The sequence below is a fragment of the Antedon mediterranea genome, chromosome 2, assembly GCF_964355755.1.
Source record: "Antedon mediterranea chromosome 2, ecAntMedi1.1, whole genome shotgun sequence".
Taxonomy (NCBI): domain Eukaryota; kingdom Metazoa; phylum Echinodermata; class Crinoidea; order Comatulida; family Antedonidae; genus Antedon; species Antedon mediterranea.
In genome coordinates, this window is record NC_092671.1 from 39016743 (window position 1) to 39035893 (window position 19151).

A 19151-nucleotide genomic window follows, 5' to 3' on the forward strand; every position below is an offset into this window, starting at 1 on the left:
GCATTGTCATTTTTTCAGTGCTTTTTTTTTGTATCTCAATTGAGATCCAGCCACTGATACCCACAGCATTGTCATTTTTTCAGTGTTTTTTTTTTTTGTATCTCAATTGAGATCCAGCCACTGATACCCACAGCATTGTCATTTTTTCAGTGCTTTTTTTTTTGTATCTCAATTGAGATCCAGCCACTGATACCCACAGCATTGTCATTTTTTCAGTAATTTGCCTTTAGATTTATAATATATAATGTATCTCCTTACAGACGAGAAAACGAGGTAAAGCTGCTGCTGTGGTGGAACAAGATCATTGAACTGTGTCTACGTCAGGTGGAATTTGGAGCAAAACAAGAACTTATTGTACGCACACTCAACAACTTTATCCCCGCTATTGCTGTTCTGGGAGAGGACAAGAAATCTGGAGGAATTCTCGGTGCAATTGGTCTCGGAAAACGATCGGATTTATCAATAAAGTCAGTGAATTTACTTACAACATTTATTTGGGCTTGATGACAGGGGAAAGAGAATAAAGCACTATCATCTTTATCTATTACTACTAATCTATTAATACTGTAAATTTACTTTAATATTTAATAATACTTATTATATTCAAATCACATAAATAACAATATTAGTTACTTGTATGAAGCTCTGTCTACACTATCAAATTATTTTGACAAAAAAATGTGATGTGCCCAAATACGGTAGTAATATGCCCAAATATGGTAGTTATATGACATCATCATGTCCATATATGGGCACATCAAATTTTGTTTGTCACATAAAGTTTAATAGTGTAGACAGAGCTTTATATTTATTTGCATTCATTTTCAGATTCCGATTAGCAGCACGTGTTCTTGCAGCGTACGTAGCCGTTCAAATACCTGGTGACACAGGCCTAAGATTAGAACCCAACTCACCTGGAGCCATCCTGCCCGGCACAAAGCTTTCATCACCAACTGGGCCTAAAGGTTCTAGGCCTAGCGCTCTGGCATTACAAACATTCAAAACTCTGGAAACTACAATAGATAATAAGGCTTATTTTAACATCAGAGACACCGCCCTCTTTGCGAGGAAGTTTCTTCAAGATCCTACGCACACGTTACGAGATACGAACACGTTGCTGTCACATGTTGCAGTTAACTTATACCCAAATGAACGTTGTTTAGCTGTTGTTAACCGAGCCAATGACAGTTAAAATATCAATATTAGTGACACCAACACACAGAAATTAAATTATATAGATATAAAATAAATGAATTATATTGTATAAAATATCTTGTGGATATTAGCAGTTTAACCCACTATTTTTTTTTTATTGGTAAATTAAAAACATTTAAATATGTTGAAATTCAAAGGTTTGTTATTATCCTATTCGATCTTAAAACATTTTTAAATATGAAGTTATGTTATTGGTAAAATTAAACTATTTGAATTATGTTAAAAAACTAAAACTTTACTTTTTTAATATTCAAAATAAATTTGTTACAATAAGACAAGATTGGCAATAAATTCTTCCAATTTGTGCAATTTTATAATTTTAGTTAAGCAACAATTTAAATATGTAACTGTATTCATATTAAACCATATAATTTTAAATCTTTAAAATTGTTATATTTTTATTTAGGTCATGAAATTATTAGGTTATGTAATAGATTACTGATAACAGTAACTGTTTAGTATTTGGTTCATAAAAATATAAAATAATATATTCTGCAATATAGAAATTTAATATTGTTTTTTTTAAATTTCAACTGTTATAGAAATCTAAGTATATAAAAGAAAATTGTTTTGTTGCCAAATAACAAAGGGTTTTACTTTTTATTGATTATTAAAATAAAGAAATTATGAAACAACAACAACATAAATGGTTACTATAGCACAATTGACTTGCGCAGAATCCATTATTCGAATCTGCGCATGTTTATTGATTTATTCAATATCAGCTCAACAGAATACATAAAAATATATAATGAAACAAAAAGACAGGATTGTCAAAAGCGAACCCAATCACTGTTTATTATGCTATAGTAACCATTTATGTCAAAAGTGGTTACTTTTGACATAAATGGTTACTAATACGAATAATGGGTTCTGCACATTTCAATTGTGCTATAGTAACCAGTTTTGACATAAATGGTTACTATTGCATAATAAACATGTGCAGAAACGAATGGGTTGTGCGCATGTTAATTGTGCTATAGTAACCAGTTTTATCGAAAAATAAAAAGGTCGAAAATTGGCAATTTTTTTGAAAAAATCCCTGTACTTATAGTACAGGGAAATTTTCGAAAAATGGCCGATTTTCGACTCTTTTATTTTTTGACATAAATGCTTACTATAGCTTAATAAACATGCGCAGAGTCGAATAATGAGTTCTGCGCATGTCAATTGTGCTATAGTAACCAGTTTTATCGAAAAATAAAAAGGTCGAAAATTGCCAATTTTTTTGAAAAAATCCCTGTACTATAGTACAGAGAAATTTTCGAAAAATGGCTGATTTTCGACCCTTTTATTTTTTGACATAAATGGTTACTATTGCATAATAAACATGCGCAGAAACGAATAATGAGTTCTGCGCATGTCAATTGTGCTATAGTAACCAGTTTTGACATAAATAGTTACTATAGCAAATAAACATGCGCGGAGTCGAATAATAGGTTCTGCGCATGTCAATTGTGCTATAGTAACCATTTTTGACATAAATGGTTACTATAGCACAATTTACATACGCAGAGGCGAATAATGGGTTCTGCGCATGTCAATTGTGCAATAGTAACCAGTTTTATCGAAAAATAAAAAGGTCGAAAATTGGCCATTTTTCGAAAAATGCCGATTTTCGACCCTTTTATTTTTTGACATAAATGGTTATAGCTTAATAAACATGCGCAATTCTCCTGTACTATTAGTACAGAGATGTTTTCAAAAAATGTTCGACCTTTTTATTTTTGCGATAAAAGTGGTTACTATAGCACAATTAACATGCGCAGAGTCGAATAATGGGTTCTGCGCATGTCAATTGTGCTATAGTAACCACTTTGACATAAATGGTTACTATAGCATAATAGACATGCGCAGAGTCGACTAATGGGTTCTGCGCATTTTAATTGTGCTATAGTAACCACTTTTATCGAAAAATAAAAAGGTTGAAAATTGGCCATTTTTTTGAAAAAATCCCTGTACTATAGTACAGAGAAATTGGCCGATTTGATTTATATGATCATATATTCCGTTATTATCATCTTATAGTACCATAGAAACCAGTTATGTCGGAAAATAAAAGGGTCGAAAATTGGTCATATTTGTACAGGGATTTATTCATGCGACACTTCATGTGACATGCGCAATCAAATAATGTGTTCTGCGCATGTAACCAAAGATAGTGTGTAGTAGGCTACACTATCTTTTATGTACCAAAGAATATAATATATCATGTTACCTCAACATAGTTTTTAAAATTCGATATTTTTTGCAATTTTTTGAAGGGAAATTTTGAACAAATTACCAATTAAAATAATTTCTATCCTTTTATTTTTTGACATAAACTACAAATGATGGTGGCCGCATACCCGTATTTTGTTGGAATGATATTTTCCCAATGTTATCATCTCTAGGCGCGCCTGCGTTGACTACATGTATGACTCATCGCATTCAGACAGTAAAAACGACGCAATTTAAATTACACGCTTCAGTGGTTTTGACAGCAGCACAGTCCAGGCCTTCTTCTGAATATTCTGCTACGTTTTCATAATTTAATATCTGTGTAATACCTGAAAATAACAACCAAATTGCCATTCTGATTTTACATCTGCGCTGCGTTAATCGCACAAGTGAGCGCGCGACAACCGTGCACCCACACCCATAATCAACATTGGGCGTGTGTGCAAATTTAGTTTTAGTTATTCAATTTCATGTACCACCATGACACCACTAAATCGGAGCTGTGATGACCAGCAACATTCAAGAGTTGACAATTTAGATTGAACTGGTTGGAGTTTATTTACATGATGAGAGGTTTTGACTGAAGTGATACAATTTAGCCTAATCAATATTAAGCTCTGTCTACACTATCAAACTTTATGTGACAAAAAAATGTGATGTGCCCAATGGACATGATGTCACATCACTACTATATTTGGGCTTATCGCTACCATATTTGGGCACATCACACTTTTTTAGTTTGTTTGATAGTGTAGACAGAGCTTTAAATCATTCGGAATCATTAATATCATAACGTTTGAGTATGATTTATAATTTTAAAACGAGAATCTCGTAATAAAACATCGGTAACAACGCATCCTCATACAAGTTCGCGCCCCACCACCACACCAACACTTCTAACAAATAAAATGACTGATTACAATTCTTAACCAAAAAATAATGTCAAGTAATAAAGTATTGTATTATTCATAGGAAACAGCGTGGACGTTACGTCCCTGGTGACGTGTATGTCAGAAGGGTAATTAAGTATGGGCGTGGCTGTTATTTAGGCGGGAAACAGCTGCAATCTGTCACGGCAGACTACCACCAGTAAATTAACAATTTGCCCCGTTCAAATTACGCGTAGTCGTACGCAGGCCAGGTTTGGGAATTTTTTAATTCGGCCAGGTTTGGGAATTTTTAAATTCGGATTCTCCAAAATAACGATTCATTCATTCTCTGAAACATTTTTTTTCCAAAAAAATAAATAAAAATACGGTATAAGCTAGCTAGAAATAGTTTCGGTCGTATACAAGATTCAAGCAATTGTATTGATCCACTTTAAAATGGAAATTTGTTTTTCTTGGCATAATTAAGACAATAAAACAACAAAGACAAATACATCAAATATTGCAAAAGGCAATGTTATAAGAACATAACATTATAACATACATATAGTTGTAGAAAAAAGTAGGACTATATATAATAAAATAGTTGTATTATTTGTCAATGTGGATTTTATGTGACCAATATGTGTATGTATCAATAATATTTTAATCAAATTATAATGTATTGTAAATTTGCTTTAGTCACAAAGTATATTCATCCTTTTAAAATAAATTACATTACAAACAAAATCAAATTAGGTCAGGAATTGAACATTCAACATTATTGTTTTGATTGGTTTATTTAATTCAATTAATAGTGAGTGGAAATGAATAGCATGTTCAATGGGATTACAGCTTATTTCCTCAATTAGATCGACAACGCCTCCTAGGGGTTGGACGACGACAAAAGTGAATTGATGAGATACGCCTAGTGCGAACACAAAATCACCATCAAACTGTGTTCACACGCTGGATCCGTTAAACGTGAAGCTTGGTTCTCACTAGAGACGCAACACAAGGACGTAACGCAAACGTAAGTGAGTTGACCAATCACAAGCGATAGATTATTCGAACTGTTGCTCGTCATTGGTCAACACGCTTGCGTTACGTTTACGTTCTCTCGTTGCGTCATAATGCTTGGTTCTCACTAGAGACGCAACACAATGACGTAACGCAACTTAAGTAAGTTGATCAATCACAATTGATGGATAATTCGAACTGTCGCTTGTCATTGGTCAACACGCTTGCGTTGCGTTTACGTCCTTGCGTTGCGCTTGTGATTTGCGTTGCGCTTGTGATTTGCGTTGCGTTGCAACCAAGCTTTACGAATCGTATCGGAGTTGCATCCAACGTAGTGCTCGTGTGATCAGACACTTTGTGTTTCGATAGACCGTAATTTAACTCCGATAGGTTATCCAGAGCGTGTAAAAAGCTCTCTGACAACATTGAAAATGTGTAGAAAACGTGAAACCTTCAGCTTAAATAAAGCCCTCTCATTGGAATGTTTTTTGGTTTCATTAATAATTATTACCAGCTTTATAACAGATAGTAGCTCTACCATTTCTGTATAATTTTAGCTCGTACTTAATTACTTGAGGTTGTCATTAATCAACACTTGAATATGTTAACACTCAAGTAGATAATTACGTTACACTCTAGAGCACAACGTACATCACATCATATGGCAACACTGTCATCATATGGCAACACTGTCATTATCAATTTATAGCATGTTAAATGAAGCAAATTATTATTGCACAGAGAGCCAACACCGTATACGATTAACAGATGTACAGGTACAGAACATTTTCAAACGAATTTGATCATTGTACATGATTTAAGCTATGTCTACACTATCAAACTAGTTTGTGTGATGTGCCCAAATATGGTAGTGATATGCTTAAATATGGTAGTGATATGACATCATCATGTCCATATATGGGCACATCACTTTTGTTTGTCACATAAAATTTGAAAAATAATGTAGACAGAGCTTTAGTTTCTACACAGCTAATTTCAATGGTTACACAGGATTTTATGAAATGGATGTCGAAGCAATAAGGATGGAGTAGGCCTAATACATTATTACAATGTAATGTATTTTATATTAAATTAAAGCACTGTACATCATTGACACTCAATACGATGGTAAAACGTGACAAATTTAAAACAGAAACACTTCTGTCGCTTAAAATATGTAATTAATAAAATCAAGAAAATTACCATTGAATTGTGTTTATTTACATACGGGTGTAGTATTCCATATTTGCGCGTACAATACGGTATTTAAACAACATTTTACAAATTACTGAATATTTAATTTCGGACGATCAACTGACATTTTGTAAGCATTATTAATATTTTAATAACAAATTCATAATTTGTACTGTCGTCATTATAACAAATTCTCACACAGTAAACCTGGCTGCAGGCAATATTGGACAGTAACGTATCCATACTAATGACAAACATACAGGTATTTCTATAGGATGACTAATGCGAAAACTCTCAATAAACGTCAATGTGTGACGAAAGCAAATTGTGACGTTGTCATAATAAAGTACCTAACATAATCGTGTACAGCGACTGTTAGAAGACTCTTGAAAGAGTGTCTCATCTCGAGGATGACAATGTACCGGTACGATGCGTCGCACATCTTCAATTCAGAAAAGAAAGAATAATATTACTTTCTTTTTAGCAGAGGATAACATATAATTCATAAGAAAAAAAACATCCTTTTTGTCACATGATTAATCAAAAGCAATTAGACCTGTAAATGAACAAACAAACATTTAAAACAAAAAGTAATAATAAAATATAGTAATACACAGAGCATTCACAAATAATACAAATTTAAATTTTACAATGAAATGGATGGGGATGATAACCACACTACACGCCCAATCATACTCCACACCACACGACAACTATACGTACCACACCCCAACCACACCCCCACGATACTCCTACCATACCCCGATCATACTCCCACGATACCCCAACCATACCCCACGATTCCCCGACCACACCTCAACTACACCCCAACAATACTCCAACCATACCACAGTCATACTCCAACCACACCCGAACCATACTCCAACCACACCTAAACCATATTCCAACCACACCCCTGGACCTCGGATTGCACGCAATCTCCTTGTTCCCTCATTGACCCAAATATTTAGTGTCCGAACCCCTCCTTGACAGATCCTGGCTACGGCCCTGTATTGGTTCCCATTAGGGGCACATCGCAAGAACGTAACGCAACGCAAGACGTAACGCAACGCAAGACGTAACGCAACGCAAGCGAGTTGACCAATGACAAGCCCACTGTTCGAATAATCCATGGCCTGTGATTGGTCAAATCACTTACGTCGCGTTTACGTCCTTTCGTTGCGTCTTTAGTGGGAACCAAGCTAGAGTGATTTGACCAATCACAAGCAATGGATTATTCGAACAGTCGCTTGTCAATGGACAACTCGTTTGCGTTGCGCTTACGTTCTTGCGTTGCGTCCGAATGGGAACCAAGCTTTTAATTGGGTTTGCAATAGATGTAAAATAGGTTAGACCTCCAGTACTCTGGTGGATGATTTAATTTAATTAATATGCTAATGACGTCATCATAACATTTTTACATCAGGTTAGTCTGATCATCATAGAATAAATAAATTAACATAAATTGTATTAAAAATGAAATAATAATGTTGTCAAGAAGGTGGCTTTAATAATTAATATTATTTCATTTATTTTGATTCATAGTTAATATTTTATTTAATAATTTATTTGTGTATGCCTTTTATTTTAATTGTTTGCATTTGTTTTGTTTGTTTTAGTTATTTTTATTTATTAATTGGATGCACCTTTATCATCAAAGTATGCCACTGTGAAGTTTCCAATAAATTATTATTATTATTATTATACTACCATAAAACAAAAGTACTGTATTATTTACAAGCTGGCTGTGTTGAACAAAAGGGTGTGGTTAGCTGAAATGTCAAGCTATCAAGTCCAGGGTTCATTTGATGTTTACAACTCTGTTTATTAATTCTGTTTATTCAGGTCACATTCTAATCACATAAAAATTGTACGTTTAAAATATTATAATGAAACCAGATTGATTTTAGTGGTGAAGAACCAGGGTGTGTAACTTCAAACATTTGGATTTACAACTTGTTTTACTTATACATTCATTTTTTTTCTATTCTGTTAATGGTGGTCTCTGCTTTAAGTACATTTCTAGACTTATTGTGACCACCATACACATTTATATAATGATTTATTAAGAAAATGATATTTATTATTTATAGAAACTAAAAAATAACAGACATACGGTATTAATATATAAAATAATACAATTTAAGAATTTTAGAAGGGTGGAGAAAATTATATTTTCAGTTTTCTGACATAGTTGACAATTTCTACCTTTCTATCATTTAATAAAGTTGTTAACATTGGATATTGTTACAGGCTTCAAAATGGTAAACAAACAAAAAATAATATTGTAAATGTAACTTTTTTGTTTCAATAAGTGTGTAAGTCAGAAACGCTTAATTTGTACCAATGTGCTTAAGTCTATTTAACATTCAAAACATGAGTATGTAAATGTCACAATCACATCACGTATATTGTTATTGATTATTATGAATAGTGCATGAAATAATCTAATAGACTGAGTATCCTCCTTATTAAGGTAATATTAAAATAACACTTGGATGCGATTTAGTGTATGTAAGCTTAGTGGCACTGTTGGTTGGTGCTTACTTAAGCTCTGTTCACACTATCAAGCTTTATGCGACAAAAAATGAGATGTGCCCATATATGGACATGATGATGTCATATCACTACCATATTTGGGCACATCACTACCATATTTAGGCATATCACACTTTTTTGTCAAACACATGTGAGTAGAAAGTCTTGCGTTAAACAATTTTGTGGCTATTTATTTATACTAAAAATAGTTTAGTAAAAAAAACATTTAATTCCACCATTTAAATGTTATCTATGTATAATGTTGTACCTAAACAAAGTAATTTTTTTAATTCACAAATTTAAGTATGCATTTAAAAAAGTGGTGTAGCGAAAGAAAACATTGTACATGTTGTTAATGCCTAATGTCGTACCTAAACAAAGTAATTTTTAAAATCATATTTAAATAAATTTAAGGAAGCATTTTCATTTATAATTTATTATTGTACACAGTTGCCAAAATATTCTTAAACTGTGTAAGCATAGAGTTGAATTTCACACTAATCAATACAACAGACGCGATGAAACAAATGACGACAAACAAAAATGAGAAATTTGAAACCAGTTCCTTAGATTTGGCAGTTGTCTTTGAGAGATTGTTTAAATTGTTCTCCCTTGTGTAAATTACTCAATTTATTATTTCTTAGTGAAATCTTGAGGCAATACTTAAAAAAAGGTGAACAACCAAAAATGTTAAATGTTTTTCCTGCAAATGACGTAATTTTTGCAGAAACTTAATCAAAATATTTGCTTTTCTATGACATGAAGAGCAATAGTTTTCAACAATAGACTCTACATTTTACATTTTTATTTTAGCTTTCTGCATATTATATTCATATTTTCATTGAGATTGCACTTCTACATATTCAATTACCCTTGGATTTTAAAGTATTAAATACTAATAAATTCTTTTTTATGTACTTTATTTTGAGTTTTAATATTATAGATAGAAATTTTGATGATTAAAATACTCAGTCACAAGTCATAAAATAACTTGTATGCCTGACAAATCTACTACATAATTGCTAATATTGAAAATTAAACTTATTAAATGAAATTATACTGAAAACACTTTCCCAGTATCTAAGCTCTGTCTATACTATCAAACTAGTTTGACAAAAAGTGGGATGTGCCCAAATATGGTAGTGATATGCCAAAATATGGTAGTGGTATGATATCATCATGTCCATGTGCACATCACATTTTTTTGTCACATAAAGTTTGATAGTGTAGACAGAGCTTTAAATGCATTGCATTCAGATTGTTATACAATCATTTTAAAAATTAGAAAGTCAATATTGATTGTTATACGACTCAATAAAACGATTGTCGGCCATTATTGCAGAAACTGGTTTCAAGTGGCAGGCACCAAAATGATTATTACACTCAGATACTATTGTTTGTTTACATGGCGGTGATAGATCAACCTACAGTATTGTCACAAATGTAGAGGCAACACCCTATATTTAATAATTAACATTATATATCATGGGGGGGGGGGGGGGGGTGATAATACATGGTAATAATATACAGTCTAACTTGTTCCACAGGGTAAACCTCCAAATATAGACCAGTACTTATTTTTTCTAATCATATTAATAGAACTATTGCATTACCTATACTTTCAAACCATGGGCCTGTTCCTGCTGCAACTGCTCAAAATAAATACGGTATAAAATAGATATTTTCATACCGCATGAGTATATATTTGTTTGATGCTTCAAGAAAGGTAAGGTTGCATTTATATGGTAACCAGGTTTTACCAATTTTTATTTATTAAAAAGCCTTTAAAATTGACCACAAATTGGTACTATAGTTTTACAGAAAAACAGATAAATTGGTTAAAATTTTTTAATACCAAGTCACTCACTCACTCATAAGCCAACTCACTTTATAATACCAAGTCACTCACTCACTCATAAGCCAACTCACTTTTACTGTACGTTGATGGTGTTTACTATGGGTTTTGACGAGGATTCTAGAAATTATTTTAATTTTGAGAGCTTCTTAATTTATATACAGTAGTAAGGGACAATGTACACTGCCCTGTATATATAATATCTGGACAGAATTGACAGGTTTAGATAAAACATCTATAGTACAGTAGTAAATTATTAAATACAAAAATATGAAATGATGTAAATAGTTTGACATTTGGAACAGAATATTTATGACTTTAATTAATTCAGTTTGTTTGCATTATAATACCCGGTGAATTAATTCACAATTCATTAACAAAGGCGTGTCCGCATTTATCATCCACAAGTGAATAATAGCAATTTGCGTTATTCATATTTATTAGTGAAATAAGGTTGACAGTGCTGCCAATGTCAACTTCACAAACTTTCAACATTTGTTTTATTCCAGAGCTTCCAGAAAAAAACAATTTAAATCTGTATAAAGCTCTGTCCACACTATCAAACTTTATGTGACAAAATTATGTTATTTATTTGCCCAAATATGGTTTCTGTTTTTTATATTTATTGAGAGAGAAAGCTAAGAACACTGTAATTTCCAAATTTATGGTTGAATAAAGCGATGTCTATGTCTATGGGATATGTGCACATCACATTTTGTTGTCACATAGAGTTTTATAGTGTAGACAGAGCTTAAGAAAGAGTTTTTTCCATTAAATGTTGTACAGAAAAAAATATACAAACATCTGTCCATTCTAAACATATATCTACTGTATGTACAAGAAGTATCAAAATGACTGGGAATGGTCCTGGGAAGGTTTTAAAATACATCTGAAAACCGGCCTGCTTTGATAGTCAACTCTCCCAATACCGGACTCTCTGAAAATCTGAAACTCTCCCAATACCAGACTTTTCTGAGAGAGTTGACTCTATGGTCTACTGTATCTACAAAACTGATTCTTCCTGAATGTAATATATGAAATCACATACATTATGATTATTAAGGGCTGAGTACAGTGACTCAATAAGTAAACAAAAACACTATATTTTATTGATAAAAATGTTTATTTGTTCGTTTGGTTGATATCAAATATGATCAATCTGTATACACAATTATTATACAATAAACTCCATTGTAACTATGACAACAGTGGAAGCTAGAACAAGTAAAATCCTATAACTACATGATTTAAATACAAACATTGAATATTTTGATCTAAATAACCATAAAAATAAACAAATTCTGGTAAACAATAATAATCGTGACTTCCCAACACATTCTGTAGACAAACTGTGCACACAACATCATTTGCATAAATTGTGAGATTTGATTAACAAAAAATTGGCTGAATTTAACATTATTTGAGAAACTGTGATAACTGGTGGGTGGAGCTTATTACACAAAGCATGTTGGGATATAAGGTCAAAGGTTGAATATATTATAGTCCCTATGTTATATTTTTAATCCTTAAAACCATACATAATTCTATAATACGATAGCTTATGGTATTTAGGATTACTTTAATCCATCCACCAAATATTTGTGAATGTCCAATTTTTTAACCATTACTCATCCAAAATTTCTTTCATAAATAGTGACCGTAAATTCCTTATTCTGAACTTACAATCACCCCAAAATAAAATAAATTTGATGGTGTAAGATAAAAATATTAATAATTTCTATGTAATGATTGGATGTGATTGTCCTGTGACATTTAAATTTCATGATTTGAACTCGGAAACACGTTCTCTAGGTCTAGCACCATACATTTGTACCACATTATACATTTTAGTATAATTATATTAAATTGCAAAGATTATTAGATATATATTATTGGTGGCAAATTCTCACTTTTATCTATAATATACAGTGATAAAGGTGATGGGGTGCAGAAAAAAAAAAGGGGGGGGGGGGTGGTTTTATAAAGCACCATATTTCACTATTATCAATACAGTAGTTTGATTGTGTTTTTTTTATTCTGATCGTTGGTGAGCATCTATAATGGGTTTATTATTATTTACTGTTCCGTACTGTAGGTCCTAAACATTTTCAAAATATAGAATACAAAATAAATAAACATTCCAAAAACAATTTTCTATCATTAAATATGATGGGTTATGATCAATTGCCTACAGAAGTAAAAATGATATATAAGTTTCCTAGTAATTAAAGATGTATTGTCCCTTGAAACACAAAAAAATGGTCAAAATATTCTAAATTTAAATTGGCCATATCAAAGTAATATTAAAGTTATTCACTTTAAGTCGAAAATTTGAGCCAAAAACAACAATTTTACGTAACAGTTAAATTAATTTGATTACATTTCATCTGGATAATCGTCACGAGCGAAAGTAAACAAAGATTTCAAACCATGAGTATACATTATTCATGATGCTAATTAGGATTGTTTACAACTCGTCACGCTTTGAGAAGGTGTTCTCACACAGATCGCGAGGAAGTTTTATGATTGGAAGTCAAAGTTATTTTTTAAACCAAAAAACGTCTGTATTTCAGTTATATGATTTTTTTTAAACTCATTTTTGGTGAAAATTAATAACTATTATGATACTTCAAAATGATTTTTTTGGGGGGGAATTTGACAAAGGGACAATTTGACAAAGGGACAATACATCTTTAAAATATAAAACGTCTCAATAAACTAAGACTTTTAATAAGACTTTATTTATGTAGAGCATCTTGTGTATATGTTTGTCTTGTGAACAGGATTGCCACCTTTAAGAAGGATAGTGAATTAATTCGCTTATGGTTAAAATATTTTATATAACAAAAGAGAAAGGTAATTTTTTTTAATTAGGCTTTATATCATGTATATTATCATATACATTGGTACAGTAATTTGATTGATTGCAATAATTGTTTGCGCTGATCTTTACCAGTGATATTATGGACATTAAGTATATATACATCATACTGTGTAAACAAACTTAAATGTGTCATGTAAAAAAACAGAAGTATTAAGCTTAAGAGTTATGGTTGAAGACAAATCATATTTCTTATTTTTGTGGCAGCGGCGGGTGTATCTACACTTAAAGCTTTGTTAGTTTAGTTATAGTGTCTCTACTGATAATACTTTAATTACAATTGACAAAAGATTATAATCTTACTAGATTAAATATCAACAATTTGAGGAATTACTCATAAATTCAAACAATATTATTCATTTAGAGGGAAACCATTCAGTTACTAAGCAATTGGGAATGTTGGAAAGAAATCTTCTAAAATAATTAAAAATTGTCTGTTTCCTACTGAATCCTGGAAAAAATCCAAAAGAAAAAAAAAATCAATTTTTATGAATGTGGTTTATAATAAACATTAAATTGTAAAGCAAAAGGGAACATGCCAAGTTATTCTACTGCAGTAATAATTGTTTAGTAAAAAATCACAATTTTGATAGAATCTCTAACAAATTAAATAAAAATAAACAATACAATCTGGTTTGTGTTTCCCATTAAACATGTTTTTTCATTAATATAAATTGTTTTGTTCAATTATCCACTAAAACTACTTTTGTGAAAATATAAATATTTCTAATAATATAACATAGTTATTACTGGGTAAATTTACACCTAAATTTCAATAGCTAATTACAACCATTTGCATCAGTTATGGGAAAACGTATAGCACTCTGAACTTGATATAAATGTACATGTCGTAAATTCTTCGGTAAGATAGCTTGCAAAACGTGTCTAGATCGTACTGGCTAACGCGTCGTTCGTTTCAGACGAGCCAGATGCTATACTCACCGATGACATCTTATGTCATAAAGTCTCCGTAGATTGAGATCGTGGACTGGAGCTTGGCGTTGAGGATAGCGTTCTTACAGACGCCTTATCACGTAAAGCTTGAGACAACAGTTGCGAACCGTCCAAAATAGCTGTGCAGCACACCGATAAGCGTTTCATTGACTCTGGATTTTTAATATCGTACAACGCCATCTGTACGCTTTCGCAAAGCCTTACGCACGAACTCGCAATACTCATACACCCTCCTAAAATGGCCGTCTGTATCCTTCTACTGCTGTCGGGCAATTCCGCTGGTAAACCAATGTGTTCGGCTTCGGTGGCATAATCTACTAACGATATGCATGATTGCACAAGAGGTTTGGAAAAAGATATACAACGTGCTCTACTCTGTTCGTCGAGGGTGCTCTTGTATCTTCGAATGCACGACAATAACGAGCTCGTACATGCTGTCACGTTTTTAAGTGACAATCTGAATTGTTCCTTGTGAAATTGGTCCTCACTGGCGTCACTAGCAAGTTTACAAGCGTGGGTCAACGTTTCCAAATTCTTTATTAATTCCTCAGATATATTCACTAGCACTTGAGGCGATAGTTCCGAAAGTGGTGTGAGGTGAAAACGATTACTGGCCAATTCAATGTCCACTTTGGCCCGAGTCACTTTATATTTGTCTATGATACCAGGTAACGCTGGTACCGACCCGAGTTCCGTGATGGCTGCCAAGTAAGCAGCGTGACTTGAACATTCAACGATTCTGATCACTACATCCGTCAAATCTTTTAAAGTGTCTGAAACATCTTTTAACCGATTGCTACGCAGTTGGTTCATAATATCACGAGTGAAAACTGTCAAACCCATACTCCTTGCAATGATAATCTCACGACACTTTGAGTAAGATTCACCGAACACCGACAAACTCTCGGAGTTAACAGGTCTCAGATCGCTAGTAAGTAATAACAGGTCAGTGACCGCTTGCATACGGGTTGCACATAACTCGCAGTCAACACTCAGCAACGCCGGACTATACAACTCATTTGAGGCCATACCTCTTGGACATCCGTATCGGACTGGGTGCTACTGCTACATGTCCTATTCGCGACGTGGCCTGTACAATACATTCTCAATCTGGTCAGGTGGAATACACGCCCAGCAATGATGATGCCTCGTTGCATAAAAAATCTTCTGGCATGAGTCAATGTAATGAGTTAGAAAATTGAATTTGTTCAAATGATTGTCTGATAATTAAATTTACAAGTGAGTAGAGTAATCTCATTGTCTTCTACATGGTTACAACGAAAAGACTGAAATAGAAACATTAAAATCATAAGTCATAATGTGACACCTGGTTGACATTATTTGCAGTTAACAAACTACTTTAGAATAATGAATGAATAAAAAATATCTGAAACGATAAATTAAATATTTATTTTATTTATATGAATTTTTATTGCATTTATAAATGTATGTTCACAATAAATTACTATGACTATAAAAAAGCATGTTGATGTAAGTAAATAAAACAAGAATAGCGAAAGTAAAAATTATAAATTTCTTTTTCTTAATAACAATTAAAATGTTATTACTGTATACACCCTGGATTGTGGCTTCCAAAAAAAAACAAGCACCACCAAAATTCAACTCGAAATATACCAACAATAACATACTATTACTGTGTATGATTCACATTTTTAAAAAAGATAAAAAGCGAAATTAAAAAATACATCACCTTTACAAATTCATAAATCTATTAAACAACAAATATGACACAAAACGGAAGATAGCACCTCGTCAGTGTTACTTAATTTAGGCCTATCCGGTCGGTACGTACCGAATCTTCCTGTATGGTTAGCTGACTGCTACTACACCGAGCACGTTAACAATGGACTCGCAACCAACCTTGTTGATGAATGAACTGTACACCCAGTTGGGTGTGGTCACTTTGGCAGGCCAAACGAGCAAAGATAAAAACTACTCACCACTGCTATTTGATAGAGCTTTTAAATCTCAATATATTTATCAGTTACAATAGCTGACAGCGTCTTTCAGTACGGAGTCAAAGTCCGTTATTTTAGCGAACGCCCACCACACCATCGATCAATTTCCAGACACAATGTACGCCGTATTTCTTTTTCACATGTGCGCTAGGATCTCTCCCCTCTTGTTTTCTCTCTCCATCTATTTTCAGCGAATAGAGGGCGCTCATAATTCCAAGGCTATTGGTTCATTCTTAGCAAATCAACCAATCACTGTGACTAATTACCGTGTGGCGAGTTCCGGTTGGTTAGTTTCTAGACTCATCAAATCCTTGATCGACAACACATCGTAGTTTTTTGTAGATCGCGGCGCGGAGAGCAATCGCGATGAGGAACTTTGCACTTTATTTCACTGTTTTGCTAGCTATTTGCCTAATAGCAGGCATATTTGCTGCTGAAGAAAATCCCAATAACGATAAAGAAAGTAAGCCAGCCAAAAAGAAAAAGGATATTCGCGATTTTAATGATGCAGACATTGAAAGACTTTTCGATGAATGGGAGGTAGGTAGCCTCGGTCTCTCATCATTGAGTTACGATCAGGGCAGAGAGCCACTATTTTAGTGACACGTATCCTTAGGAAATCAATTAAGCTAGGCCTAGCTCATATTTATTATATTATAATATTATATAGCTAGCTAGGCCCTAGTTATAAATGCAGACCTAACAATTATGCAACATAAATATACTTAGCCTGAACAATATAAATAATATTAATTAGCCAATATAATATTGTAAATGAAATTTAAAAAAAATGTATTCATTTTTTATCAATTTTTAATGTTTATCAATTTTAGGAAGGAGAAGAAGATACAGATGAGGATGATCTCCCAGAACACTTGAGGGAACCGCCCAAGGTGGATTTTTCCAAACTTGATACATCCAATCCAGAAAACATGGTTAAAATGACAAAGAAGGGCAAGACACTCATGGTGTTTGTTACGGTCTCTGGTAAACCAGAAAAACAAGAAGCCGAGGAAATCACACAACTCTGGCAAAACCAACTTTTCCAGGCTAACTTTCAGTTGCAAAGGCAAGTACATAAATTACAGTACATCATCATCAATAATTTTCTTAGGTCCTATCTCTTTTTTGTTTGTTTTACATACAGCTTATTTACCATTAATTATTCTGTAATGTTTTACACAGGTATATGGTGTCTGATGAAAGAGCAATATTTATGGTAACGGATGGCAGTACAGCCTTTGACATCAAAAACTTTCTTATTGAGCAAGAAAGATGTTACTCCGTATCAATCGATCAACAAGAATATTTTGGAAGAGGTTCAGATAAATATGAAGGAAAGACAAATAAGAAAGCAGAGAAGAAAAAAGATAAGAAGAAGGACAAGAAAAAGAAAGATAAGAAAAAGAGTGATGGGAAAGATGGAAAGAAAAAAGATGAAGATAAAAGTGCAAAGAAGAAAAAAGACAAAAAAGAAAAGAAGTCTGAAGAAAATAAAATAAAGAAAACTAAAGATCGGAATGAGAACCTTATAAATCCAGATGATGAAGAGTTATCAACAAAAACAAATAAAGCCAAGAAAGCCAAGGCAAAGAAAGTAGAATTATAAAACAAACTTTTAGAAATTCTTTTAGACAAAAAACAAAAAACACCGACCGGAAGAAAACAAATTGTTTTTCATGTGGAATGTTTGCCAAAAAACCTCCTCATTTAACTAATACAAATGTTCTCATACAATCTCTAATTATCTAATACAGGTAATAAAATAACTAAAGATTTACTTATTCACTTTTCAATGTACATGTGTTTTATTATGCACCAACCAATTATCTGCAATATTACATGAAAAATAATTAATACAACAAAATATACATATTGAAATTGTGTAAACTAATAGTTGTTAGCCGGTAAAGTTAGTGTTGGGAATTTAAATGAAAATATGCTAATTATTGTAAAAATGATTTTAATTTGTTTAGTTTTATAGTGGCATATATATATTATATTTTTTTTATCAAACTTATTTTGTTTTAATTTTTTATATACTGTATATTAACACTATTATTATATTTTATATATTTACATTATACGTATGTTTGAATCTCAGTTAGGCCGACTTTTTCTCATTCTCACAGATTTCCTCATCTTTATCGTTGCAAATTAATTAAATTTCAGTATATTACCAGGCGCTTTGCCTGTTTATATATATAAAAAATAAAAAAAAATGTTTTTAAATTTAGTAACAGTACTAACAGAAAGGGAATATTAATTGTAGTATGCTAACTAGTGTGTGCACTACTCACCTAGAATTTCAGTCGATGTGTACAAAGTTTGTATATTTGTATTTAACATATTTTGTTATAAAAGTGCCTTGGGTAACAAAGTCATGTATTTGTATCGTAGTTTGTTGGTGAACAAGATAAATGACTAAA

At 32.4% G+C, this 19151-nt stretch overlaps 3 protein-coding genes across 7 annotated transcripts in view; 2 read left to right on the forward strand and 1 right to left on the reverse strand.

The window, feature by feature from the left end:
- LOC140041053 (ectopic P granules protein 5 homolog) overlaps positions 1-1782 on the forward strand; it is a 33437-nt gene extending 31655 nt beyond the window's left edge. For 2 of the 4 annotated variants that reach the window (XM_072087425.1, XM_072087426.1), the window contains 2 exons: positions 261-467; positions 829-1782. In XM_072087425.1, coding sequence (XP_071943526.1) covers positions 261-467; positions 829-1192 — 571 coding nt within the window. In that variant the 3' untranslated portion in view covers positions 1193-1782. The remainder of the gene's footprint in view (positions 1-260; positions 468-828) is intronic. The other 2 variants (XM_072087427.1, XM_072087428.1) reach the window with 1 other exon arrangement.
- A 12532-nt stretch (positions 1783-14314) lies between these two features.
- LOC140041055 (talin rod domain-containing protein 1-like) lies at positions 14315-17059 on the reverse strand. 2 transcript variants are annotated; one of them, XM_072087432.1, is made up of 2 exons: positions 16705-17059; positions 14315-16029 (listed from the first exon to the last, which is right to left on the reverse strand). In XM_072087432.1, exon 2 carries the CDS (start codon positions 15770-15772, stop codon positions 14747-14749), a length of 1026 nt encoding a protein of 341 aa, XP_071943533.1. In that variant the 5' UTR covers positions 15773-16029; positions 16705-17059; the 3' UTR covers positions 14315-14746. The 2 variants fall into 2 exon arrangements, with proteins under 2 accessions (XP_071943533.1, XP_071943534.1); XM_072087433.1 differs by lacking the exon at positions 16705-17059 and adding an exon at positions 16557-16688.
- A 2-nt stretch (positions 17060-17061) lies between these two features.
- Positions 17062-18967, forward strand: LOC140041057 (LDLR chaperone boca-like). Its single transcript, XM_072087434.1, has 3 exons — positions 17062-17262; positions 17556-17791; positions 17908-18967. Exons 1-3 carry the CDS (start codon positions 17089-17091, stop codon positions 18329-18331), a joined length of 834 nt encoding a protein of 277 aa, XP_071943535.1. The 5' UTR covers positions 17062-17088; the 3' UTR covers positions 18332-18967.
- The last annotated feature ends 184 nt before the right edge of the window (positions 18968-19151 follow it).

Bases quoted from the DNA above. Each gene is read 5' to 3' on its own strand.
- LOC140041055 (XM_072087432.1), bottom strand. From the start codon at position 15,772: ATGGCCTCAAATGAGTTGTATAGTCCGGCGTTGCTGAGTGTTGACTGC.
- LOC140041057 (XM_072087434.1), top strand. From the start codon at position 17,089: ATGAGGAACTTTGCACTTTATTTCACTGTTTTGCTAGCTATTTGCCTA. The intron at 17,263-17,555 runs GTAGGTAGCCTC...TATCAATTTTAG, and splicing joins GACTTTTCGATGAATGGGAG to GAAGGAGAAGAAGATACAGA. The intron at 17,792-17,907 runs GCAAGTACATAA...TGTTTTACACAG, and splicing joins GCTAACTTTCAGTTGCAAAG to GTATATGGTGTCTGATGAAA.